General features: G+C 50.5%; 1 protein-coding gene across 12 annotated transcripts in view; it reads right to left on the bottom strand.

The window, feature by feature from the left end:
• KATNIP (katanin interacting protein) overlaps positions 1–25,756 on the bottom strand; it is a 234,135-nt gene that overhangs the window by 24,327 nt on the left and 184,052 nt on the right. For all 12 annotated transcript variants that reach the window (XR_012092933.1, XM_007988570.3, XM_007988596.3 and 9 more), the window contains 4 exons: positions 15,783–16,662; positions 6,316–7,038; positions 4,615–4,820; positions 2,137–2,215 (listed from right to left, as the gene is read on the bottom strand). Coding sequence is in view for 11 of the 12 variants with exons in the window: in XM_007988570.3 (XP_007986761.3) it covers positions 2,137–2,215; positions 4,615–4,820; positions 6,316–7,038; positions 15,783–16,662 (1,888 nt within the window). In the remaining variant the exon portion in view is untranslated. The remainder of the gene's footprint in view (positions 1–2,136; positions 2,216–4,614; positions 4,821–6,315; positions 7,039–15,782; positions 16,663–25,756) is intronic.

Below are 25,756 nucleotides of genomic sequence, written 5' to 3'. Positions count from 1 at the left end.
CCAGCACAGTGCCTGTCTGGGAGATGAAACCAAGACTTAAACCAGGCTCTTGCCTAATGTTAGGCTGGCCTTTAAAACTGCTGCTATTGGAAAGTAATTGAGAGAGCGCCCTGGAATGTAAGGGGCTACGAGAATTCCAAATAAGGCAACTTCCTCTAAGGCATCTTCTGAGAGATCATTGGTTATTTTGGAGTGGGGGAGGGAGAGATGAAGTTTCACAGGGGATGACAGGGAAGACTCCTGGGAAGGAGATGTGGTTGCACAAGGGCCGTAAGGGAGGGGATGTGGAGCTCACTTAGGGCACTGCTCAGGCCCCACCTCCCACCCCCGGGAACAGAACGACTTAGTCTTCTGGTGGTGGGAAGTGCTGATGGCTGGCAGCTCACCACTGAGGCCCTTGACTTGTGACTGCCCTTGGCTGAAGAGAGTCTCCTTGCAAAAAGCCACGCCCAGCTGGGCATGGTGGCTCATGCTTGTAATCCCAGTACTTTGGGAGGCTGAGGTGGGTGGATCACCTGAGGTCAGGAGTTCGAGACCAGCCTGACCAACATGGTGAAACCTTGTCTCTATTAAAATTACAAAAACTAGCCAGGCATGGTGGTGGGCACCTGTAATCTCAGCTACTCGGGAGGCTGAGGCAGGAGATCTCTTGAACCTGGGAGGCGGAGGTTGCAGTGAGCTGAGATCACACCACTGCACTCCAGTCTGAGCGACAGAGCAAGACTGTGTCAAAATAAATAAATACATATTAAAAAGTAAAATAAAAAGCCATGCCCCTCCCCAGGGGCAGCCCATTGTCAGTGCCATGTTGATACAGACAGACAAAGACATGGCCCCTGACTCAATTCAGGATGACCCCAAAGGGCCATCCCAGGTTCCGAGCTCCCTGTGGAGCAGGCTGAGGCCTTGAAGTGGCTGCACCGCAGACCAGCTTCTCCCTCTGCCCAGTGCTGCCTCCCACCTTTCCCTGACAAGAGCACACCCCAGTAAATTCCATCTCAAGGTCTGCATCTAGGGAACTCAGTCAGCGACAGGCGGTCTTCAGAAGACGAGATGGAGCGGGGAGGCATCCTGGGCGGAAGGTGTGGCTTGCACAGGTGCCTGCAGGTGGACACCAGAGATGGCACGGGGAGGTACTGGAAGGGCTGACACTGGGATTCGGAGAGGCTCCAGTTCATTTTGGAGATGAAGATGGAGAGGTGGGGAGGGGAGCCTGAAAGTGTCACATCTTTTGTTCTCAGAAGATAAAGTAGAAGCAGGTCACATTCACGGGGGGCAGGAGAGAGAGGAAGTGAGGCTGCCAGGAACCTGGTTACCAGGGTGCAGGAAGGAGGAGATCACAATAAGCAGTGACCTTGGGCTTGAAGATTTCCCAGGACGGGGAGGGGCTGGCATGGACGCGCATGGATGAAGAGAGGAACTGGCTGGAAGGATCAATGGAAATAGAAGGGTGATGAACAGGCCCAGCAGAAAACCCCTGGGATTTGCTCGGAAGTCACAAACTGGCAGCTGGCTGGCCAGATACACAATAAGTGTTTTATTTGGCTCATGTGATATTTTAAAACATGAGGAAATTCATTACCCACATTTGAGAATCTGGAGACTTCGCGTAAGACTCTAGATTTCCGACTTCTCCTGAGAAGTCAGAAGACCTGATATCCTGGGCCCATGCACCTGCCCCCACCCCCGGGGCAGAGTGGATGCAGGTTTTCTCTGCCTGTGCATCTGCTCTTTGGTGGAGTTGGAAGAGACAGCTTGGGGCACCGTACCAACAGATGCCTTGGGTCTCTTCGGGCTCTTACGTCCTCTTGTTCTACACTTTCTGGGTGCCAACTACTGCCTCCTGGCTCAGGGCCACAGCTAACACATAGGGTGTCTGCATGTATAATGCAAAAATGCCCCTCAGTGAGGGCAAAATGAGAAGAGATCCCCTCCTCTGGAGGGAGACGGCCCTGCTAGAGCCAGGGAGCTAAGCACAGGCTGGTTTCAGCCTCCACTTGCCCCACAGACTGGTGTCTCTGTGCAGTGTCCAACCCACCCGACTGTACAGGGAAACCCTGTCCCAAGTAACCACAGCTCCCCCTGACCCCGGAAGGTCCTCCTTCCATCTGACACTGCTCCAGGAGAGGTACTCACAGATTCCGTGGTAGATGCCTGGCTCTGGCGTGGTGACTTGGGTGACATGGGTACTGGATGGGAGCTCTAGCTCTGGGACCTGCACATGCGTTGGAGAAGCAGAGGAAAAGGGGGTGGTTTTAGTGATGCCCACACAGCTAGCTGGCTGTTTCTGCAGACACCACTGCCCACCCTGTGCCCAGGTAAGTCCCTGTGTGTCTTTCTGGATTTTTCTGCCTTTGTGGAAGCTATAGGACCAGGGATATGGGCAGACCCTGACTCTCTGGGATCTGCATCCTTCTCAGCAGCTCTCACTGGCCAGGGAGGAGCCTGATGCTAACAGCTAAGGGGTTTAGATTTCCTCCAAAAGGGAAGGACCCAATAAATGCTTATGTGGTGAGCCAGAGGAAGAAAGAAAGGAAGGAAGGAAAGGAGGAGGAAGGGAAGAAGAGAAGGAAGGGAGACAGGAAGAAAGGAAGGAAGGGAGAGATGAAGAAAGGAAGGAAGGAAGGAGGAAAGGAAGGAGGGAGGAAGGAAAAGAAGGAAGGAGGGAGGGAGGGAAGGAGGGAGGGAGGGAAGGAGGGAGGGAGGGAAGGAGGGAGGGAGGGAAGGAGGGAGGGAGGGAAGGAGGGAGGGAGGGAGGGAAGGAGGGAGGGAGGGAGGGAAGGAGGGAGGGAGGGAAGGAAGAATTCAAACCATACAGAGTGGTTCTTAACCTTGGCTAGTCACTGAAGCAGAATCTCTAGGGGTGGGGCCCGACATCCATATTTTTAAAGATCCACCCAAGTGATTTCCATGGGTAGCCAGGATAAAACATCCTGGTCTTCAGAGAGTCAACAGTGGGCCGCCACACACTTCTTGGGCCTTACGTATAAACTACTTGCTCACTGTCTCTTTGCACCGTCAGTGAAGGCAAAAGAGACTTCACTACTTCACAGCCAGGAAAGCTGAGGTGCAAAACGAAGTGAAGACGCTGGTCTCTCATAAGACGGAGAGAGTGATTCCCCCAGCCCCTCACAGCACTGGGCCCATCAGAGTCCCTTACGAGTGCCTTCATCTTTTGGAAAACGCTGGGCAAATGGAAGCGCCCACGGTGGACTCCCACCTGGAGACCCCTGGGTCAAATCCAGAGCACAGGCACGGCTTGTGGCCCAAAAAGGTTTGAAAACATCTGAATTCACTGCCAGCATTTTTAAATGGAGAGATTTTACAGAAAAATCCAGCTTTCTGGCTTCTCTTGTAAAAATCAGGAGAACTGGCAACAATAGGCTTGTCACTCTTGGTGGCCGCTTTCCTTGGATGTGGGGAGGGGCACGTACTCCCCTGCTGCCTGTGCCTTCCCATACCCTGCTCCCGCACCCCATGCTCTGCCTGGCTATGGGCTACAGCCCCAGTGAACATCGTGGGGTCCACATGACATGTCGCTGCCTTGCCTTGGTCATGACCTTCCCACAGCCCAGCCCCATCACCTGTGGCTTCTGTTGTCCCCATTTCTCCCCTACCCTCTTTAACCATCTCCTCTTTTTCCTATTGGTCCTGACCGGAATTGACCCTGCAGGTCATCTTTCATTTTAAAAGATTTGTTTATCTGGCTGGGTGTGGCAGCTCATGCCTGTAATTCCAGCACTTTGGGAGGCCAAGGTGGGAGAAGCGCTTGAGTCCAGGAGTTCATGACCAACCTGGACAACAGAGCAAGACCTCATCTCTACAAAAAATAAAAAAAACTACTGACATGGTGGTGCACACTGTAGTCTCAGCTACTCAGGAGGCTGAGATGGGAGGATCACTTGAGCCCTGGGAGTTTGAGCTGCAATGAGCTATGATCACGCTACTGTACTCCAGCCTGGGTGACAGTGCCAGGCCCTACCTCTAAACAAAATAAAAAATAATAAGTTGCTTATCGATTACAAGCATAAACTGTGGAATCATGCATTCAAGTTCTACCCTTGTTTCTCTGTCACGATGTGCTCTTGGGCAAGTCACTTGACTTGTCTGAGCATCGGTTTCCGAAATGGCAATGTTAATAGTCTCTACTCAGAGGGTCGTCACGAGGGTGACACAAGAACACTGTGTACCCTGCTTGGATCATGATATGTGTTCATGAAACCACGGCTGTGATGATCATTATTTTAATTGTCACTCTGCCTGTGAACACTGTTCCTAGTCCTTCCATCAAAAACAACAGTGAATGATCAAAACACAACCCAAAGCAAAAACTCCCCCGAGACTGCCAACCTCTGAATTGCAGAGATGACACAGAGCTCATTTCTCCTGGCTTTGATTAAAATTTGAATACTTTCTTTACTTCGGTTAAAAAAAAAAAATTAGAGAATGAAATATGACATAGAGGACAAAAAAACGAAGTAGAAAAATGGGAAATGTCAACACAGTGGCACCAGCAGCTTAAAGGATATCCATCTCAATTCTCCCTGCTTTACTCTGAGTTGGGGGAAGAAACCTATCTGGGGTCCCCCCCCAGCCCCCCAGCTCCAGTCTTACCCGGTCATCGGCCCCCAAGCCAGCCTGGGTGAAGGGCCGCTCATCCCCCTCGCCGTCGGCCGTGCTGGGCCTCCTCAGTGCCTCCTCATCCTGCAGGCTGTCCAGGCTCCCCACGTCCAGGTCAAACATCTCATCGGAATAGAATATGGCCTCGAGAATGTCATCATCAGTCGTGAATAAGATTGTGTCTCCAAAGTGCTCTGGGGCTAATGGGTTACCAAGATGACAGAAGGGTCAACTCACTCCATCCCAGTGATTTGTAGATCAAGAGCCTAAACCCATCCACTTCTGTGCTATACAACCCCAAACCCCTAACTGGTATTGATTAGTGTGAGCCTTATTAGTCTTCACAGATTTGCAAATGGAATGCACGGACCATAAGCATCACACAGATCTAAGGAAGGGATCTAATTTCATGAGAATCACTGTGATATGTCATCAGGCAAGTGACATTTCTTTGGGGTGGGCGAGGCACTATGCCAGATACTGCTGGTACCCCACACAGATCTCGGTGTATCCTTTTCTTCGGTGCCTTGCCTGGAAGGGTGTGGGAGTTACATCCCCAACCTAGGAAGCCCTGGCTCCAATGACTGCCTGGTAGGTGGGGTTCTAACGTCCTGCTCCTTCACCTTCAGGCAGGAAACACCTGACATTTATGTTCCAGAGCTCCCTCCATATTTAGTTGAGGCTGGGCTTCCTGGAAACTATATCCTCGCTTCACTATGCCAGGTTTCTCCTAGAAGCACTACCTCCATAAGTCACTTGCCAAAGAATGCCCCATCTCAGACTCAGGTTCTAGGGGCCGGCCCAAGACAGGTGTTTTATGGGAGGAGCTGAATGATGTCAGCCTAGCACACCCATACTGTAAGAGGGGATGAATGGACTAGGTCTGTGGCCGGGTGCAGGGGCTCATGCCTGTAATCCTAGCACTTTGGGAAGCCAAGGTGGGTGGATTACTTGAGCCCAAGAGTTCGAGACCAGCCTGGGTAACATGGTGAAACCTCATCTCTACAAAAAATACAAAAATTAGCCAGGTGGGTTGGTGCATCTATAGTCCCAGCTACTTAGGAGGCTGAGGTTGGAGGATTGCTTGAGCCCAGGAGGTCGAAGCTGCAGTGGGCCAAAATCATGCCACTGTGCAGGACAAGATCCTGTCTCAAAAAGAAAAAAAAGGAAGAAAGGGCCGGGTGCAGTGGCTCACGCCTGTAATTCCAGCACTTTGGGAGGCTGAGATGGGCGGATCACGAGGTCAGCAGATTGAGACCATCCTGGCTAACATGGTGAAACCCCATCTCTACTGAAAAAAAAAAAAAAAATTAGCCAGGTATGTTGGCAGGCGCCTGTAGTCCCAGCTACTCGGGAGGCTGAGGCAGGAGAACGGCGTGAACCCGGGAGGCGGAGCCTGAAGTGAGCTGAGATCGCACCACTGCACTCCAGCCTGGGGGACAGAGTGAGACTCCATCAAAAAAAAAAAGAAAGAAGAAAGAAAAGAAAAGAGAAAGAAAGAAAAGAGAGAGAGAGAAAGAAAGAAAAAGAAAGAAAGAAAGAAAAAGAAAGAAAGAGAGAGAGAGAAAGAAAGAGAAAGAGAGAAAGAGGAAGGACTGATCTGTTGTTGGCTAGCCAGCTGGTCTGTTTTTTCCCATAGACCCTCAGCAAGTGGTAGACAAGGGCTCTGAGAACATTCTTACAGACACGCCATACCTCCCGCCAGGGTTCCAGAGGCCTTGGCGATTTCTCCTTCAAAGATGCACTGGGTGTCTAACAGCATCGTGATGTCTTTCACGCCTCGGAAGGAATGTATCCGAGATTTATTGTAGTTCCAAATTCTGATCAGGGCAACGTGGCAAGGGTGCGTGAAGTCAATGGTGATGGAGTGGGATTTGCCTGGCGTGAAGGGGGCCAGCCAGACATGCATGTCGTCCTGGGTCCTGTTCACCCCGTCGATGAGGTTGGTGACCACGCGGGGGTCTTTCCCATAGGCTGGTAAAATATTGATATCGGGAGGGTCTGCTTTTATGTTTGAAATCTGCACCGGTTCACCCTTGGAACTGAATATTTCTATTCCGTTGAGGCCGACATAGTGTCTGTCCCCCCAGGTAGACTTGATGTCAATGACCAAGTGCTGTCCATAAGGCAAGACAGGGATTTTAAAGTCGCCCCCAGCGTCTGTCATGGCAGAGTTGCCATCCTGCCCTCTCGATGGCCCTGGTTGCTCCCCCTTTTTGGAGGGGGGCAAGTCGCTGTGCCGGCTGCTCTTTTGCTGCAGGAGCTCATCCAGGATGTCCCCCGGGAGCTCCGTGTTGGAGATGCGTCCCCGGTGGGAGCGGTCGAAGGCACTGAGGGAGCTCCATGACTCATGAAGTGTGTGCTCCTGCTCACTGCGCCACCTTGACCGTGACGGCGTCCTGGAAGACCAGGTGTCTTCTGGAAGAAAGGACAAAAGAAGGGGGAAGCCCTGTGAGTGGCATGCGTGGAAGTGGGGACCATTAGAGACTGTCTCCTGTGGTGGCTCTCAGCGAGGCAGGGTCACCTTCAGGGGAGCCCTCTAGAAACCAGCAGGGTTGCTCCTGGCTGTCCCCTTAGCCAAGAGGCCTCCTGGCACTGGATGGCTGGGGCCAGGCATGTTACCATCCTGCACTGCATGGGAGCCCTGGCACAGAGCTTGGTCTCCTGTCCCACACAGCTTCTGACTGTCCTGTGGGCCATTCAGGTCAGTAAAAAAAATTGTCTATGATCACCCAATTCCAGAATCTGGTTGTTTTTGCAAAAACATGAAGTATTTTTTCATAGACTGAATTTTCTAAGAATGCAATCATCGTGCGAACCAAGGGAAGGCTACTCGGCTGTGTTAGAAACTTTGCCAGGAGTTGCTCCCCACTGTAGAAATTCACGTGACCAGGGGCAATGCTGCTGCCTGGGGCGTCTGAGTCAGCAACAAGAGGGTGTGTACTGGAGGCTGTCACAGTCACGTGACTCTAACGGTTTTCAAAGACAATTTAATGGCAGGTGGAAGGCTTGTAAAAGGATGTTAAATGGAAAAAGCCAGATACGCAGTTTTAAATGCAGCATATCCTAGTACGGGTGACATGCACCCGTGTTATCAGCGTTGTTTCTGGTTTCTGGGTGGGGAGCAGGAAGGACTTTTATTTTCTTCTTTGTAGCCTGATTTTTTTAAAGTTCCCTACATGCATTACTTTTCTTTTCTTTCTTTTTAATTTTTTTTAGAGACAGGGTCTCGCTCTGCTGCCCAGGCTAGAGTGCAATGGTGTGATATCAAAGCTCAATGGAACCTTGACCTCCTGGTCTCAAGTGATCCTCCCACTTCGGCCCCCCGAGTACATGGGATTATATGCATGACCACTGGGCCCAGCCTGTAATACCTTGATAATCAAGAAAAAAAAAAATGCTATTTATTTATTTATTGAGACAGGGTCTCAATCTGTCACCCAGGCTGGAGTGCAGTGGTGTGATCATGGCTCACTATGGCCTTAACCTCCCAGGCTCAGGTGACCCTCCCACCTCAGCCTCCTGAGTTGCTGGGACCACAGGTGTGCACCAACATGCTTGGCTAATTTATATATATATATATATATATTTTTGGTAGAGACGGGGTTTTGCCATGTTGCCCAGGCTGGTCTTGAACTCTGGGCTCAAGCGATTCGCCTGCCTCAGCTGGGCGAATCCCAGTGCTGAGATTACAGGTGTGAGCCACCGCGCCCAGCCAAAAATGCTATTTTAAAAAGCCAATCAGCCAGGTATATTATACAGTAAGGAATTTATTTGCACACATGGCTAAAGCCTGTGTCCCAAGCACATGGAGAACACAGGCCCAGACTGATCTGAAGGCCCAACGCTCCTTATGGAACATGAGAGCCGCGGCGTGCACACCATGCAGTGACCTGTTCTCACAGCCACGCCATGGCTCACCGCCATCTAAGGGTGTCATCCTGCAAAAACAGCGACTGCTGACACTGACATTGTTTTTCCTCCTTTCATATCGCACCGTGCCCTGCACTCCATTTCCTGCCTGTCTCCTAGGGGGCTCGGCTCTATCAATTATCTTCTCTCTCCAGAATCTTCAATCACTCCTTCCCCAGTGGCGCCTTCCCCTCTTTGCCTGCAGACATGCATAAATCTCTTCCACCTGGAAGAGAAGAAAGGAAGAAACAGGAAGGCGACCTGCTCCTGTGGCTTCCTCCGACCACGACCCTATTTTCTCCATTTCGCTCAGGCGCTCTGCCACCCCTCCCACCCCTCCCACCCCTCAAGCCCCTGCCACCTGGTGCCTCTTTCCAGTGGGATTGTTTTGCTCACTCAAACTCCACTTCCCCTTCCACTCAGATTTGGGGGATCCTTTGGAGAACCCCCCCACCTTCAGGCCATCTAATTAGATCAGTGCCGACAGTATCCTTCCAAGTCAGCCTCAAAGAGGGGTACTCTTTAAACTGGTGGAACTGAAGCTGGAAGCATGGAGATGTGGAATTGCCAAAGGCTATCTTGCTACCTGCTGGGGAGAACTTGCCTGAGAATGAAGCCAACACTGAGAACATGAGTCGAGAGATGGAGGATCCTGATGACAACCTCTGAACTCCTGGATCCAGCTGTGCCTGAAGTCAAACTCCTGGTGGCTTTCTGGCCTTTGCATGCGTACGACTCCTACAATTCCCTAACCCGCCACTGAAATACCTTCCCCAAGTGAACAATGACCTCCCAGTCTTTGTCAGTTTTCAGTCTATGTGTGACATCCCTGGCAAACCTCTTCCATTTGATACCTCCCACTCCACTGATATAGGAGCCACTATACTTCCCTGGTTCTCTGCCTCTCCCACTGACAACTCTCTCCATCACCCCAGTCCTGCCCTCCCACACCCTCAGTCTGGGGGTGTCCCAAGGCCCAGGCCACTCCTCTCCTGACACCGCCATCCTTCCTTGCCCTCATTAAGCTCCTGGTTCCCAGGCAGGCAGGCCCTGCTTAACTTTACAGGTCAAGTTCTGCCTTCTCTTCCCTGGGCAACATCCTTCAATCCCAACGACCTCTTGGAAGGTCCAGACATGTCCACTCTGTCACTTCAGTCTCCATGTGCCTAAAATGGAGTTTGTCATCAGCCCCTCTAGCTGGTATTGTCTCTCCTGCACTGAGAATCGAGACAACCTGACTCTCACCACACCCACAGCCCTGAGTGTGGCCACCGCTGACTCCTGCCCCCTCTTCTCTGCCCTCCCCACCATGACGTTTCAGCTCCAGCCCCGCTGGCCCTCCTGCTCCCTGGCCAGGCTGCCTCTTCTGGCCTCAGCGCCTTTGCCCTTGCTGCACCCCTGCCAGGAGTGCTCTTCTTCCAGAGGCCCACCTAGCTGGCTTCGCTTGTCACCCGCCTCCTTGGAGAAGCCTTCTCTGCCACCTTATCCTCGCTCCTGGATGTGTCCCAGTGTGCAGCACAGCTCCTGGTGTGTGGAAATGCCAGTGAAGGGCTGGATGCTGGTAACCCTCGGGATCAGGCCTAGAGGCTGAGGGACTCCCTGCTCCACCTGTCAGTTCCTCTGCCCCTGTCCTCTGCCCTCCCCTCCTTCTCATCTGCCATTTAAAAAGATACTAGAGGTTTCTTCCATCCTCTCCCCTCAGGCACGAGGCTTAACATGTGGCAGAAGGAACTACCCGGATGGATTCTCATGACTTCAATTTATGTGATTTGATTTCCATCGACCAAAATGAATGGCCTGGGTTGGTTTGCAAGTGCACCGAGGAGACAGCACCGAACGCCACATATCAGGGACACTGCCTGAGTGCGTGAGATAGGCAGAGACTTTGCTTTCATTCTGCATCTGCTTTCTAACCTATTCTCCCTGAGTTGTACACTCTGGGTTTAAAAGCAGAGGAGTAGATGGCTGGGCGCGGTGGCTCACGCCTATAATCCCAGCACTTTCTCGGAGGCTGAGGTGGGTGGATCACCTGAGGTCAGGAGTTCAAGATCAGCCTGGCCAACAGGGGGAAACCCCATCTCTACTACAAATACAAAAATTAGCTGGGTGGGGTGGCATGCACCTATAATCCCAGCTACTCAGGAGGCTGAGGCAGGAGAATCACCTGAATCCAGTAGGTGGAGGTTGCAGTGAACTGAAATTGTGCCAATGCACTCCAGCCTGGGCGACATAGCAAGACTCTGGCTCGGAAAAAAAAAAAAAAAAAAAAGGCAGAGGAGTTGAGCCTTGCTCTTAGACCTCTTCGACATGAGAGCTGGCTGGGGGCCCACGGACCTCTATGTCTGCAGACTCTATAGGAATTGGGGAGCTGCTGGGATCAGTGCTCTGCCCTGTCGTCACCAACATTTCTACAATCTGCACAGACATCAGAAAGCCACTCCTTCAACCTGCAGTCAACACAATCTGGGAGGGGTGCCCAATGACGAGATGGTGCTATCAAAATTTCCTACATACTCCTAGATTGAGATGAATAAGACTATGGAGCTCTGAGCTGAAGTTTGTCAAAATCAACTGCACTGCCATGAGGTATGAGGTAATTGCTGCTAAAACAGGAAATGATGATGTACTTAGAGGGATATCACAGAGCCATGTTTATTCCAGTGAATCACCCTTCGGCCATCACTGATTGGACAAGGAGTGGACACCTGACCCAAGTAGACCAATCACCTTCTACCCTGAAACTTTGGAACTGGTTGCAGGAACAAGAGCAGGGACATAGTCACTCTAGGGCTGTGAGGTCATTTCCTTACATTCCTCCTCATACAGCTGTGAGACCGTGTGAGTAGCAGAGAAAGCTGGTATCGTGAGGAAAGTGAGGGGAAGCGGACCCGCAGAGAAGAAGAGGAGGGCCCAGAAGAGACAGAAAGAAGTGTCCTTGGTTCCTGCCAACTTTCTGGTTCTTCCTTCCAGTCCCCTGTGATGAGTTGCTACACTCTCTACCTTTGGGGTCAAGGTGATCATTAAGGATTCTCCGAATAACACCCTCTTTACTGCTCAAACTGGGCTGATGAGATCTCCTTCACCTGTAAACAACTGACCCCTGATGAAATAATTCCAAAATGCAGATGGCATTCAACGAGATGCTCTGCTGGGCATAAGATTTCTCAGCCTTGCTCTTTCTCTCTTGCTCTCCTTTTTTAAAGAGACTGGATCCTGCTCTGTCTTGATTTTCATAAGTTCCCTACATTATATTGCTTTAATTTTAATTAATTAATTTAATTTTATGATTTCATTTTTAGAGACAGAGTCTCATTCTGTCGCCCAGGCTGAAGTGCAGTGGTGTGATCTCGGCTTACTCCAACCTCCACCTCCCGAGTTCAAGCGATTCTCATGCCTCAGCCTCCTGAGTAGCCGGGATTACAGGTGTGCACCAAAATACCTGGCTAATTTCTCTATTTTTAGTAGAGACAGTGTTTTGCCATGTTAATCAGGCTGGTCTCGAATTCTTGACCTCAGATGATCTTCCTGCCTCGGCCTCCCAAAGTGCTGGGATTACAGGCAAGAGCTACTGTGCCCAGCCCAATTTTCGTTTTTTCAGAGACAGGGTCTCGCTCTCTCACCGAGTCTGGAGTGCTGTGGTGTGATCATGGCTGACTGCAGCCTTGACCTCCAGACTTGAACTGCAGACTTTGTTTCGCTTTATTTTCTTTTCAGGCATTTCAGTGCCTAGGTTCAAGGGATCCTCCTGCCTCAGCCTCCTGAATAGCTGGGACTACAGACACACACAACCACACCCAGCTTTTTTTTTTTTTTTTTTTTAACTTTTGTAGAGATGGGGTCTTATTATATTGCTGAGGCTGGTCTTGAACTCCTGGCCTCAAGAAATCTTCCCACCTTGGCCTCCCAAAGTGCTGGGTTTACAGGTGTGAGACAGTGCACCCAGTACCCAGGCTCTTATACTGGCAACAAAATTCCAATCCCAGAACAGAACTTGGGCAGTCATTCATTCCACCAGTATTCTTGGTGGGCTGGCCTGTACCTTTCTGGAAGGGCATGGCTATGGGATTTGGTGCTAGGTAATAGATAATTTAAAATTTCTAAGCAATTTCCCTTTTTAGCATGACTGGCTTAACAAGCATGAAATCTCAGGGGCTTGGTTCTTAATGTGCCGTTGAGCCAAGCACTGAAATGCTTGGAAAGAAATTAAAGTGAAACAGAATCTCCTGAACTTGGACAAGTTAGAGTAACACCGTTACCTCGGAACTCCCGGAGGCTTTGCACGACTGTTTGCTGGGAAAGCTTGGAATGCTTGGCCTTCCCGGGGCAGTTGGGTGATGATGGCTGTGACCATAGGCTGTGACTACTATAGGGTAGTGTTTGGAAACATGTATGGTAGAGCTGATCTGTCTGGGTTTGAGTCCTGCTTTAACCCTGACTGTCTATGTGACCTGAAAAACGTTACTTCCATCTCACATTCTCTTTATCTGTAAAATGAGTCTGTCAGGAGGTTATTTGGGTAACACGCCTGGACCAGAGGCTGGCTTACCGCAAGCATGCTGTGCACCCGGTCACTGCAGTTCTTTCTTACAATGGCCCTCCCACACTGTGGAGCACCTGCCATGAGCTAGGCGCCTGCCCTCAGACAGCTCCTCAACTCTTTCCTTCCACCTTACCCTCCTCCTGACGCTGACTGAGCCTGTGTTAAGTCTCAGAAGGGGTAAGCAGCAAAAATCTGTAAGGTTGGGGAATCAGAGGAGGCAGCTCTGCCCCCGATAACGCTTGGAGTCTGAGGAACTTGTTCCTGTACCCTAAGTGACATGTCAGGGGTATATCTGCTAGACACTCCCTAATAGAGAAGATGCTGATTTGAATCATTAAAAAATGTATGCATTAAGACATAGAATTAACCCAAATGCCCATCAATGATAGACTGGATAAAGAAAATGTGGCACATATACACCACGGAATACTATACAGTCATAAAAAGGAACGAGATCATGTCCTTTGCAGGGACATGGATGTAGCCAGAAGCCGTTATCCTCAGTAAACTAATGCAGGAACAGAAAACCAAACACCACATGTTCTTACTTATAAGTGGGAGCTGAACTATGAGAACACATGGACACAGGGAAGGGAATGTCACACACTGTGGCCTGTTGGGGGGTACAGTGTGGGGAGGGAGAGCATTAAGAAAAATAGCTAATGCATGCTGGCCTGAATACCTAGGTGATGGGTTGACAGGTGCAGCAAACCACACGGCACACATTTACCTATGTAACAAACCTGCACATCCTGCACATGTACCCAGAACTTAACATAAAAATTTAAAAAAAGAAAATAAGAAAATAAAACTGGAAAACAAAATGCATGCCTTGGCGTTGTATAGATATTTCACCCAGAGGCAGCATCACAGAGAGGGCCATGATGATGACAGAACAGCTAATCTCTCTTGGGGGCTCCTGTGTGCCAGGCACTGTGTTAAATGCTCCACAAGTATGATCTCATTTGATCCTCCCAGCACCCCATGTATTATTAGTGTCATTTTACAGATGAGGAAACTGAGACTCAGCAGGGTTTCAGAACCTGCCCGAGGTGTGGGTTGGAGGTGATGGATACATGCTCAGGCAGCCTGGCCCCAGGGTTTTGCTTCCACGTGGTATGGGGTGGGGTTAAATTCAGAGGCTCTAGGGGTGAGCCCTGGCACGGCAGGCCTGAGTGCTCTGTGGATGGAAAAGGACCTCGTCCAAGCTAGTGTTGAAATAACGGCTACTACTCGCCGAGCACTCGTCATGTGACAGGTTCGGTGTTGTTATTTGGAAGCCATCATCTCATTCCTTCCTTGCCACACTGGGTGGGGAAGTCATTACCATTTTACAGATGAAAACACTGAGGCCCAGGCTAGAGGTCTCAGGCCTGTAAGCAGCCAAGTTTGGATTCAATGGTTTGACTCCTAGCTGCTATCTGTACTCCTTCCCAGGAGCCAAATCTGAGTGCAAATATTGAGACTCCCTGCCTTGGTGGGCTCTCCGTTCATAATCAGGAATGCCCTTGAAGATCATCTAATCATCTACTGCAAAGTTCACAAAGCTCTCAGGGCGAGTCCTGCCAACAGATGTTTTGTTTTTTTTTGTTTTTTGTTTTTTGACACATATAGTGGTTTAAAAATAATCTCAATCAGTTGCCAAAGTTAAAAAATAAGAAAACATTTCTGGTTTCTCTTGAAAAAGGTAAAAGGGAGGTCTGCTATAGTGGCCTTGTATTCATAATTTTTTTTTTTGAGATGGAGTTTTGCTCTGTTGCCCAGGCTGGAGTGCAGTGGCACAATCTCAGCTCACTGTAGCCTCCACCTCCTGGGTTCAAGTGATCCTCTTGCCTCAGCCTCCCAAGTAGCTGGGATTACAGGCACACACCACCACACCTGGCTAATTTTTGTATTTCTAGTAGAGTCAGGGTTTTACCATGTTGGCTAGGCTGGTCTCAAACTCCTGGCCTCAGGTTATCTGCCCGTCTCGGCCTCCCAAAGTGCTGGGATTACAGGTGTGAGCCATTGCGCCCGGCCTGGCCTTGCATTCCTAAAGGCTGACTAGAAACCTGAGTGGAGCGGCAGCTGCCCCGTGGGTGGGCTTATGGTCTCCAAATTGCCGAAGTCCTCACTATTCCCTGTGCCACTTCCAACACCCAGGCAGGTGTCAATTGCTATGCATCATCACACTTGTGTTATTATTTTTTCTTTTTTTTCTTGAGACAGAGTCTAGCTGTGTCACCTAGGCTGGAGTGCATGGCACAATCATGGCTCACTGTAGCCTTGACCTCCTGGGCTAAAGCGATCTTCCCGCCTCAGCCTCCTAAAGTGCTGGGATTTTAGGCCTGGCCACTGTAGCCACCTATTTTTCTAACAGTTGGAGAAAGTGAAGTGATTAGAGACTAATGTCTCTATGAAAGATAGGAGAACAAAGTCTTTTGGAAAATGGCTTGGAAAAGTCATGTGTGGCAAGAAAAATGGGCAAAGGGACATACTTTGCTGGCAACGACAAACACATCTATGAATTTACCATGCAAAATGTGTCTTGCCCATTTCACTCATTTATGTACCTCTTTGGCCCCTGAGACAGTGATTTTGTGACCCTTAGTTGAGAACCACCACCTTGTTTTGCAGATAAGGAAACTAAGGTGCAGGGAGTAACTGGCTTCATGCCAATTAGAGGCGCTGGGATGATGGTGCCCAAGTCAGGCTGCTTTTTGGAGCTTACCTCTGCTGGCTGACTGGTCGTCCCCATGACTACTGCTGCCAGCATCCTTCCTTGAGCCCCTCCTCCCACTAGCAGGGCGCTCTCTGTTGGGGGGCTGGTTAAAGATGTCTGAGTCATCACTGTGGACTTTGGGGGTTGCCCTCTGGGTTCTCTCCTTGGTGTTGGCACTCCGGCTGGTCCCCCGCCCTGGCTCACGCCGGGGGCCTTTATCCCCAGCCTCGGTCTCTCTGGGACCCTCACCGATGACATCGTCTGACGGGAGCCTGCCCTTCCAGGCCAGTGGCTTCTCGGGACTAAGCCAGAGGGGTTTTGACTTCCTGCCTTCCTGCTTCCTGCCCTTCCCGGCGGGAGAAGGTTGTAACCAGGACGGGGTTTTCCCGGGAGCCTCACAGATTTTTCTGCCCATGAGGTTTTCCAGTTGTTGGATGAGAGAGGGCTCCTCGTGGACAGGAGGGCACCTGACAGGTGGGGAGGTGGCAGGAGCACTGGGCATGTCACCGATCAAAGCGGGGGCTGCCGACAGTCTCAAATATTCCTCTAACTGGGACAAACTGTCTTTCCCGCAATTAGTTGAATTCTTCCTTTCGCCAGACACATCTCCCTGTGAAGACAGCTTTGCATCCACTAATGTTTCAGCTGGCTGTGGGCAACCGAGACCAAGCTCCTTGTCCCCGCTGGCGCCAGCCATCTCGTGGACGCCTTTGCTTTCTTCCGAGTGAATGTTCATGGTGTTCTCCAGGCGCTGGCTCTTCTCGTTCTTCTGGTCAACCAGGATGCTGTGGTCAGCCGGGGCCTCCCTGTCTCCTTTGTCTAACTTGCCGTGGAAGATGAGGTTTCTGTTGACGTAAAGCTTCACGTTCTTGGCACCAATGTCAAGATCCTGAAACCACAAGATTTAACAAAGTGAAGATGCATAGCATCAGACTGATGTATGAAATTTTGGAAGTCGAAGATACCAAAAAAAGAAAAGAAAATGTGAAATGCTAGAAATGCGAGCTTTTGAAAACGACAGTGCTGGGGGTGTGAAACTAGGCTTGGTCTCATTTCCGTGCGAACCGTTACAACTCTATAAATCAAGGGACTTTCACAAGGAGACGGACTCAATCGCTGCCTTCGTCATCATTACCTCCTGTTGGGACATTTGTAATAGCCTACTAATTGGTCCCCCTGCTTCCCGTCTCTTGCTACTTTAACTTGGACTTCACATTGCCACCAGAGTTAATTTTCTACCAGAGCAAATCTGTCCAGTCATTCCCCTGTGTGAAATCCTTCATGTTTTTTTCACAGCCTATAGCAGTGTTCTTTAAAGTCCAGTTCCTGAGACCATCTGCGTCAAAAAGCCTGAAGTGCTTATAAAACACAGCCTTCCTGGCCTCGGCAGGCATCGTAATTGGGAGACCGTAAAAGCAGAGGCTGAGACAAGGACTTGGGTGCAAGTCGAGTATTTGGCAGGTGAGTCCAAGAGGTAATGGGGAAAGTAAGATAGGGCAGGAAAAAGGAAATACCCAATTTTTTTTGAGCTGGTCACTGCTGTGGCCAACTGGTGCTCCTTCCCATGGGGGCCCTCTGTGGAACTCCAAGAACTCACTTTCCCCAACCCTAGTCTTCACCTATCTTAAAAATGGCTCCATCCTTGAAGCAGTTGCCAAAAACCTCGTGGCCCCCTTGATCCCTCTCTTTCTCACTTGCCCATCCGATCTGCCAGCTGTCCCTCGCCTCTCTCTCCAGAACACTTCCTGGGTCTGACCTCTCTGCCCAGAATGTGCTGCTGCCTTCCTTGCCCAGGCCACCAGGGTCTCTGACAGAGACACCACTGCCGCCTCCTAATTGGTCTCTCTGCTTCCACTCTGCTGTGTCTCCTCCAAATCCTGCACTCACACTTCATTTTCTATGCAGCAGTGAGTCTTTTTTTTTTTTTTTTTTTTTTTTAACTGAAATCAGATCATGGGAGTCTTCTGCTTAAACGCATGTTGCAAACGTCTCTCCAAGACTGGGACATTTATCCACTGCTAGTTCAAGGCTGCCCTCGGGGCACTGGTGCACCCACACACGCACGAGCTGAGTGTGCTCCCACGGCAGAGCACCCCACGAGCACCTGAGGCAGGGCGCTGTCCACACGCGGGGACTGTCCCACGTCCACAGCAGCTGCAGTCGGAAGGGAGCCAGGAGGATGCCGTGTGACGACCACTGCCTCAAGGGCAGCCTGTAGGTAACTACTGGACTCAAAACAAGTTCTCCAGGTGATATCTTCACATGACGGGGTGCAGAACCATGCTGATGATGGGATAAATTCCAAAGCCCTCCACGTGACATGCAGTAACCTTCACAAAGGGTCCCCACCTCGCTCTCCTCTCTCACTGCCAGCCTAAATGCCCCCGTGTCACACAGGTTCAGCTCTATTCCTTCTATGCTTAAGATAAAATCACACCTCCTGCTACTGTTCCATTTGTCTCATCCTCTTTACCGCAAAACTCTTTCCCCAGCTTTACTGAGGAATAGAATACACATCCCAGACAATAAATTGTGCATATTTAACGGCTACAGCTTGATAAGTTTTAACATGTGTCTACGCCAATGAAACCATCACACTCAAGAGAACAAACGTACCTATCACCCTTAAGGTTTCCTCATGCCCCTTGGTAACCCCTGTCTCCCCTTCCTCCTTCCCCAGCCCCAGGCAACCACTCAGCTGTGGTCCCCCCCTATACACTGATCGTCCTTTCTGGAGTGTTTACAGAAAGGAATCATGTTGCATGTAGTCTTTTTTGCCCGGCTCTTTCAGTCATCGTAACTGCTCTGAGATTCACCTGTGTTATGGGAACTGATAGTTCCTTTCCTTTCTACTGCTAAGGAATATTCCATTGCAGGGGTCCTCCATGATCTGTCCGTCACCCTATCAGTGAATCTCTGAGTGTCACTGTCCCTGTGGTTCCTCCTCCCATTGGGTTTCTGCCTCCACCTCCACGTGGAACCCACCTGACCCAGGCACCGATAACTAGGGTGACAGTCCATCCTTGTCTGTCTGGGACAATTCTGATTTATACCTGTTGTCCTGGTGCCATTACTAATGACTCTCAGAAGTGTCTGGTTCCCAAATTACAGGGTCCAGCCAACTGCCACAGGCAATGGGAATTTCTCAGTTCTGGGGGGCGGGGAGCGGGTGGGTGTGGCGGCTCGGCAGTACTCAGCAGCTTCTCCTCCTTTGCGATGACTTTCCTCCCTGGGGCTTGTGTGGCTCTGCACCCACCTGGCTTTCTTCCTGCCTCGATGGCTGAGTCTGTCCGACTCCTGGGCTACTTCCTCTTCTTCGGCTGCACCTTGAAGGACTGGGCTGCCCGGGGCTCAGTCCAAGGCCTCCGGAGTGCTCTTCCCTCGCTCTCCAGGTGGTCTCACTCAGGCCCCAGGCTCCCAGTTATTTTCATCTCCAACCCTGACCTTTCCACCAAGACCCAAGTGACTGCTTGGCCTCTCTTCCTGGATATCTAACAGGTATTCCAATATTAAAATGCCCAAACAGAATGCTCTCTTTTTTTTTAAGAGACAGGGTCTTGCTCTGTTGCCCAGGCTGGTGTTCAGTGGCTTGATCAGGGTTCACTGCAACCTGAATTTCTGGGCTCAAGTGACCCTCCCATCTCAGCCTCCTGGATAGCTGGGACTCCCATCTCAGCCTCCTGGATTGCACATCACTATGGCCAGCTAATTAAAAGAAATTATTTTTTTGTAGAGATGGGGTCTCACTTTGTTGCCCAGGCTGGTCTTGAGCTCCTGGGCTCAAGGGATCCTCCTGCCTTGGCCTCCCAAAGCGCTGGGATTACAGGTGTGAATCACTGTGCCTGGTGTGCCCGAAACAGAATTCTGAAATCACCTTCTCCAAACCCAGTCTTCAACTATCTTAAAAATGGGTCCATCATTCGAGCGGTTGCTAAAAAGCTCACCGTCCCCTCTTCCCCTCTCACTTTCTCACTCACATCCAGTGTGTCGGCACGTCCCTCAGCTCTCTCTCCAGAACACAGCCTGGAGCTGACCTCCTCGCCCGAGTGTGCTGCTGCCGGGGCCACCAGGGTCTCCCCCAGAGACAACACCGTCGCCTCCAATTGGTCTCTCCACCTCCACTCGGGGCTGTCTCCCCCAAACGCTGCGCTCACTTCATTTTCCACACTGCAGTGAGTCTTTTTTTAACAACTGAAATCAGATCCTGGGAGCCTCCTGCTTAAAGCTGCCCAGTGACTTCCTGTGGCACTGACAATAAAGCCTACCCCCCTTCAGGGGTGCTCACTGACCTCTCTGACTCCAGCTCCTGGCACCCGCCTCGGTTCCTTGACGTGGCTCAGCCTGTTCCTGCCTTAGAGCCTGCACACTGGCCTGGCATGCTCTGCCCCAGACGCCCACAGCCTTGCTCCTTCTTCTGTTCAGGGCCTTCTGTGACCATCCCTCTAGAGCAGCCCCACCTCATCGGTCCCCTCTCTATCTTATTGCCCTGTTTGATTTCCTTTTAGTCTCTGAATGGTCTTGCTTATCAGCTTTGAACTTATTTATTGTTTTTCCCACTCAAAGTTAGGCTCCAAGACAGCTGAGGCCCTGCCTGTCTTGTCCAAGGGCACATTGTAGCCACCCAACAATTATTTTTGGGCTGGGTGCGGTAGCTCACGTCTGTAATCTCAATACTTTAGGAGGCCAAGGTGGATGGATCATCTGAGGTCAGGAGCTCAAGACCGGTCTGGCCAACATGGTGAAACCCCATCTCTACTAAAAATACAAAAATTAGCCTGGCGTGATGGTGTGAACCTGTAATCCCAGCTACTCGGGAGGCTGAGGCAGGAGAATCGCTTGAACCTGGGAGGCGGAGGTTGCAGTGAGCTGAGATCATGCCATTGTACTCCAGCCTGGGTGACGACAGTGAAGGTCCGTCTCTAAATAAATAAATAAAAATAAATAAATAAATAAATAAATAAATAAATAAATAATTTGCTTTGGAATAGCAAATGAATAAACACAGTATTCTCTCCTGGACAGCACTGCTCTCTCAACAGTGCTCTAAGAACGAACCTGATCAGAAAAGCGGTGGTCTGTGGGTTTCACCTCCAGATCATTTATTTCCCACGTTGCCTTGGCTTCTGATCTGCTCTTGGGAGATGGCATCTGAGACCCCGGAGATGTTCACCTATACTAACCTCCTGCTTAGCCTTCCCGAAAGCTAGGTGAGTAGGAGCTAACAAATTTCAGGATCACTGAGTTACAGAGGTTTCTGCAGCAATTTAGAAGGAAAACTTCCAGCCTGCGTTACGCCACAGGAACTCGGCTTCAATTATCCAATTGCGGATGGCAGGCTACTCTTTGCCGACTGTCAGAAAAGTCGATTCTCAAAGCACTCTTTTACATGTTTATATGGATGGATTCTCTGTTTAGCAGAGGCACAGAGCAAGTGCATGCTGTGAATTCATTGGGAAACAGCTATTTGAGACGGACAGCATGGGCAGTTTTCAATGACTGGCCGTGCAAAATTACTGCCATAGGGACATCTGGTGAGACAGAAACGCCTTCCTTTAAAGAGGTGGTGGGTGATGGGAAAACCATCTAGTCCAGCACAGTCACAAGGTGGGCATCCTAGCTTTCCTAATAGGGTGCCCGACTTCTATGACATGGCCACCCATCTTCCTTGCCCAGTCCAGAGCCCATCTGACCCCCAGCCATCAGCTGCCCTGTCCCCACCAAGATGTCTGGTGGAGAGGGAACTGAGAGAGGGAAGCAGGCGCAGGCAGGGGTCAGGCAGGTAAGAGAGAGGAGTGGGCTCAGGTGGAAACCAGTGGTATGCAGGGGTCACGGGGGAGGTGTGAGGGTCATGCCCTGCCTGGCAGCTCTGAGCTCTGAAATGTTTCCAGCACTCTGCAGGCCAAACAAGCCACATTATTGGGCAGATGCGGCCCAAGGATCACCAGAGTAGGGTCCCTGTAGGGAATGAATATTAGTCACTTCTCTAGATATTCTGTTTAAAGGATAACAGACTGCCTTGTCCTACGCCATCCTCAGAACAATCCTGCAAGGGAAGCATTAGGGCCCCATCTTATGGATGGAGAAACTGAGGCACATGCCTTCCCCAAGGTCACATGGCTGGTGTGTGGTAAGCCACTATGGCTGGCATGCTAAGGTCTTAACCATCATCTTTCTGTGGGTCAAGCTAGATTCCAAGACAGCCACAGTCCTGGCCCATGCTAGCCTAGCCACTGTCAGGAGCACCTGTCCCGGTGGAGCTCTGAGCCTCCACCCTTTTTAAACATTTTATTTTTATTTTTTGAGACAGCATCTCGCTCTCTCGCCCAGGCTGGAGTGCAGTGGTGTGACCTCAGCTTACTGCAATCTTTGCCTTCCGGGTTCAAGCGATTCTCGTGCCTCAGTCTCCCGAGTAGCTGGGATTACAGGCACGCCATTATGCCCGGCTATTTTTTGTATTTTTAGTAGACATGGGGTTTCACCATGTTGGCCAGACTGGTCTCGAACTCCTGACCTCAGGTGATCTGTCTGCCTAGGCCTCCCAAAGTGCTGGGATTACAGGCGTGAACCACCGCGCCTGGCCTTTTTTTTTTTTTTTTTAAATAAGTCCCTCTGGGCCAGGCACAGTGGCTTACACCTGTAATCCCAACACTTTCGGAGGCTGAGGTGGGCAGATCATGAGGTCCGGAGTTCGAGACCAGCCTGGCCAACATGGTGAAACCCCGTCTGTACTGAAAATACAAAAATTAGCCAGGCGTGGTGGCAGGCACCTGTAATCTCAGCTACTCGAGAGGCTGAGGCAGGAGAATTACTTGAAACCAGACGGTGGAGGTTGCAGTGAGCCGAGACTGTGCCACTGCACTCCAGCCTGGGCAAAAGAGGGAAACTCGGTCTCAAAAATAAAATAAAATAAAAAAAAGAAAATAAGTCCCTATGGACGAACTGTCTCCTACCCCACCCCAGCCCCCACCTCCACCTCCACTGGGTGGTGGGCGTGTGTATGTGCGTGGGTTCCAGTCCTTCGAGACATTTTTCTACATATTTATGTATATACCGCATAAGTGTCATTATACCACAAGGATGTGCTTAGCGGCTGTATGAGAGCCACATGTGCCCCAGGAAGAATGCAGGATGGAAGATTCTGGGAGTCTGGATTCCTCCACACCCCCTCAGTGCAGCTCTGTATAAAGAACATCTTTAGGAAAGGATCCAGGGGGAAAATCCTCTCCTCATCAACCAGCCTGCTTCCTCCCCCTCCAGTCGTCGGAGCTTTAACCCCAGGCTCTTTCTCCCTGGTTCTGTCTTCTTCCAGGAAGTGCACGATGAAATTCCTTCCTGCCAGAATGTCTTAACCTTTAGAACCTTGTATCTCTCTCTCTCTGCGCGCGCGCGCGTGCGCATGTGTGCGTGTGTGCGCGCGCGTGTGTGTGTGTGCGTGTGTGTGTGTGTCTTGTTTCTTTGGTGTGAATATTTTTTTTCCATCCTTAACTAGAGTTATTTTTATGCCTTTTGTTCATGCTGCCTCAAACCCCCTTTGCCATGGATTTTGAAAAGGATACTTTGAAACTCTGTGGCTGGTGTGTAGTTAATGGGAACACCTTTCCTGGCCCACATTTTGTCCTTCTCTTCCTTCTTTACAGTTGGCAAGAATCAACTGTGCTGAAACTGTAAAGCATTTTTAATACAATATTAATATTATTTCAGTCTAAGTAATTAACTCAGCAAGGCCACTTTCCTCCCTGGCCCCAGGTAGAATGGTATGTCTTTTGCAATGACACACAACTGCCCAACAAAGATTCATGACGGCACGGTTCCACTGTGACAACAGCGAAGCACAGCTGTGGGCTTTAGCATCTTAAGTCACTTTCCCTGGAGAGGTGCACCTGCCTTTGGCGCAGCCAATACAACCTGAGAACAAACCTCTGGAATGAAACATTGGCTAGGCCCAAATACTACATGCCAAGGTGGGTCCGTTAAGGCAAATGGCGCCTTGGCATGGCGACACAACTGAATTTGGCCCAGATGAGCACTGGCTGGACTTCAGGCACAGCCCAGGGAGCCCACACTGCAGGAGTCCCACACTCTGGGAGTTGTGTCATTGGCTGGGAACACTCACTGGCACCCCTGCAGAGCAAAAGCATGGGCTGCTGTCCTTCCTAGCTCTTTGCCCGGAAGTGCTAGCTCCAGAACAGGAAGGAGTCAGGGGTTCTGGGCCAGGGGTTTAGGGTTTGTCTCCCGGACTCACTGCTTTTATCCCAACTGTAGGTCTATCGAGGTATGGAGGGCTATGGGGGCGGTGAGGTGCTGTCTCCCAGAGTGCTGCCACGCACACGTCAGGACCTGGCTCAAGGACTGACTCCTCCAGGGAGCCCTTGGCCCTCCCTGTGTTCCCCTCCTCCCCGACTCTGGTTGACTTGAGTCTTCCTCTGAGGTTTCAGTGTGGGGCTTGCAACCTGGTTCTCTGCACCTACTGCTTAGCCAAGTGTCCACAGACACATGCTTGTCCTCCCCAGGAGGCAAGACCTTCAAGGACAGGGGAAAGGGCTATTCCTATCTGTCCTGAGGTCTTGCTTTGGGGAATAAACTTTCAGGGAGTTCTGGTTTCATTGGGGAGTGACCTTCATGGTCTTTTACATGTCCCTTGGGAGGAAGGCCAGTGAAAACCATTCTTTGTGACGTGAAATTTAATTTCCTAGAAGGGACAGAAGAAGATTGTAAGACACTGAGACATTTAACAAACACCTACTATACGCCACACTCTGGGAAGACCATGCCATGCCCCACCTGGCATCACAGACTCAGGATAACGAACGTGGATGGGATCCGATTAGTTCACACACTGGCGGTCCTCTGGCTGAAATCATGCTCGTTTAGCTCACCAAGCATTTAAGAATTTTAGAATTATTAGTAATATCTACAAATTGCGAGCTTTCACATAACAAGGTGCATTTCTGGCCTCTGTTGAAAAACTTAGGCTGTGTGGCAACACCGGGTCGGCGCTAACATGAGGAGTAATGGCTGCCCTCCTGCAGGGCCTGGCTCTCCAGTGACAATGGTTGCTCTATAGAAAGGCAGGGCTGTGCCGTGTGCGGTAACTCATGCCTGTAATCCCAGCACTTTGGGAGGCTGAGGTGGGCGGATAATCTGAGGTCAGGAGTTCGAGACCAGCCTGGCCAACATGGCGAAACTCCATCTCTACTAAAAATACAAAAAAATTAGCCAGGTATAGGGCCACACACGTGTAATCTCAGCTACTCAGGATGCTGCAGCAGGAGAATCGCTTGAACCCAGGAGGCAGAGGTTGCAGTGAGCCGAGATCATGCCACTGTACTTCAGCTGGGGAACAGAGTGAGACTCTGTCTCAAAAAAAAAAAAAGAAAAGAAAAGAAAAGAAAAAGAAAAGCAGGGCTGTGAAGTAGGCACCAGAATGCCTGGTAGTCATGTGATCGTCAGCAAGTTGCTCTGCCTTTCTGTACCTCAGTTTCCCCATCTGTGAAATGGAGCTGGTAACTGCAGTACCTGTCTCATAGGACTGTTGTGCAGAATAAATGAGCTGATCTATATAAAGTGCTTTAAATGCTGCTTGCCACATATGCAAGACACAGGAGTTACCCTCATGTCTTGTACCTAATGTACCACACCTAAATGTATAGACCCATCGAGGCTGGCTGCTCGGGTTGGCATGGCTCAGAGACAATGCTCTGCAGGGCCCAGTGCAGCAATCCCCCTGTTTCTGGCAGAGGTTGGCAGCAGCCATAGGAGGAGCCCCATGCACTCTGAGGTCAAAACTCAACTAAGTTTGTGTTGAGGCCCTGGCATGCAAATCTTGCAATTTTATTCAATGCAGCCCATACTGTGTGGGGGTCTTTTGGTGTTGGGGGGCGGGGATGGTAGGGGAGGGTCCTGGCCTGTGTGGGATGCAAAGGAAGCAAGCCAAGGTCCTCGCCTTGAAGAGCTCACAACCAGCTGTAGGTGAAGGGGTCGCA

This window comes from Chlorocebus sabaeus, chromosome 5 (assembly GCF_047675955.1).
Source record: "Chlorocebus sabaeus isolate Y175 chromosome 5, mChlSab1.0.hap1, whole genome shotgun sequence".
In the NCBI taxonomy this organism is placed as follows: Eukaryota; Metazoa; Chordata; class Mammalia; order Primates; family Cercopithecidae; genus Chlorocebus; species Chlorocebus sabaeus.
Note: the sequence above shows the minus strand (reverse complement) of the source record. Positions and strands in the feature narration are given on the sequence as shown.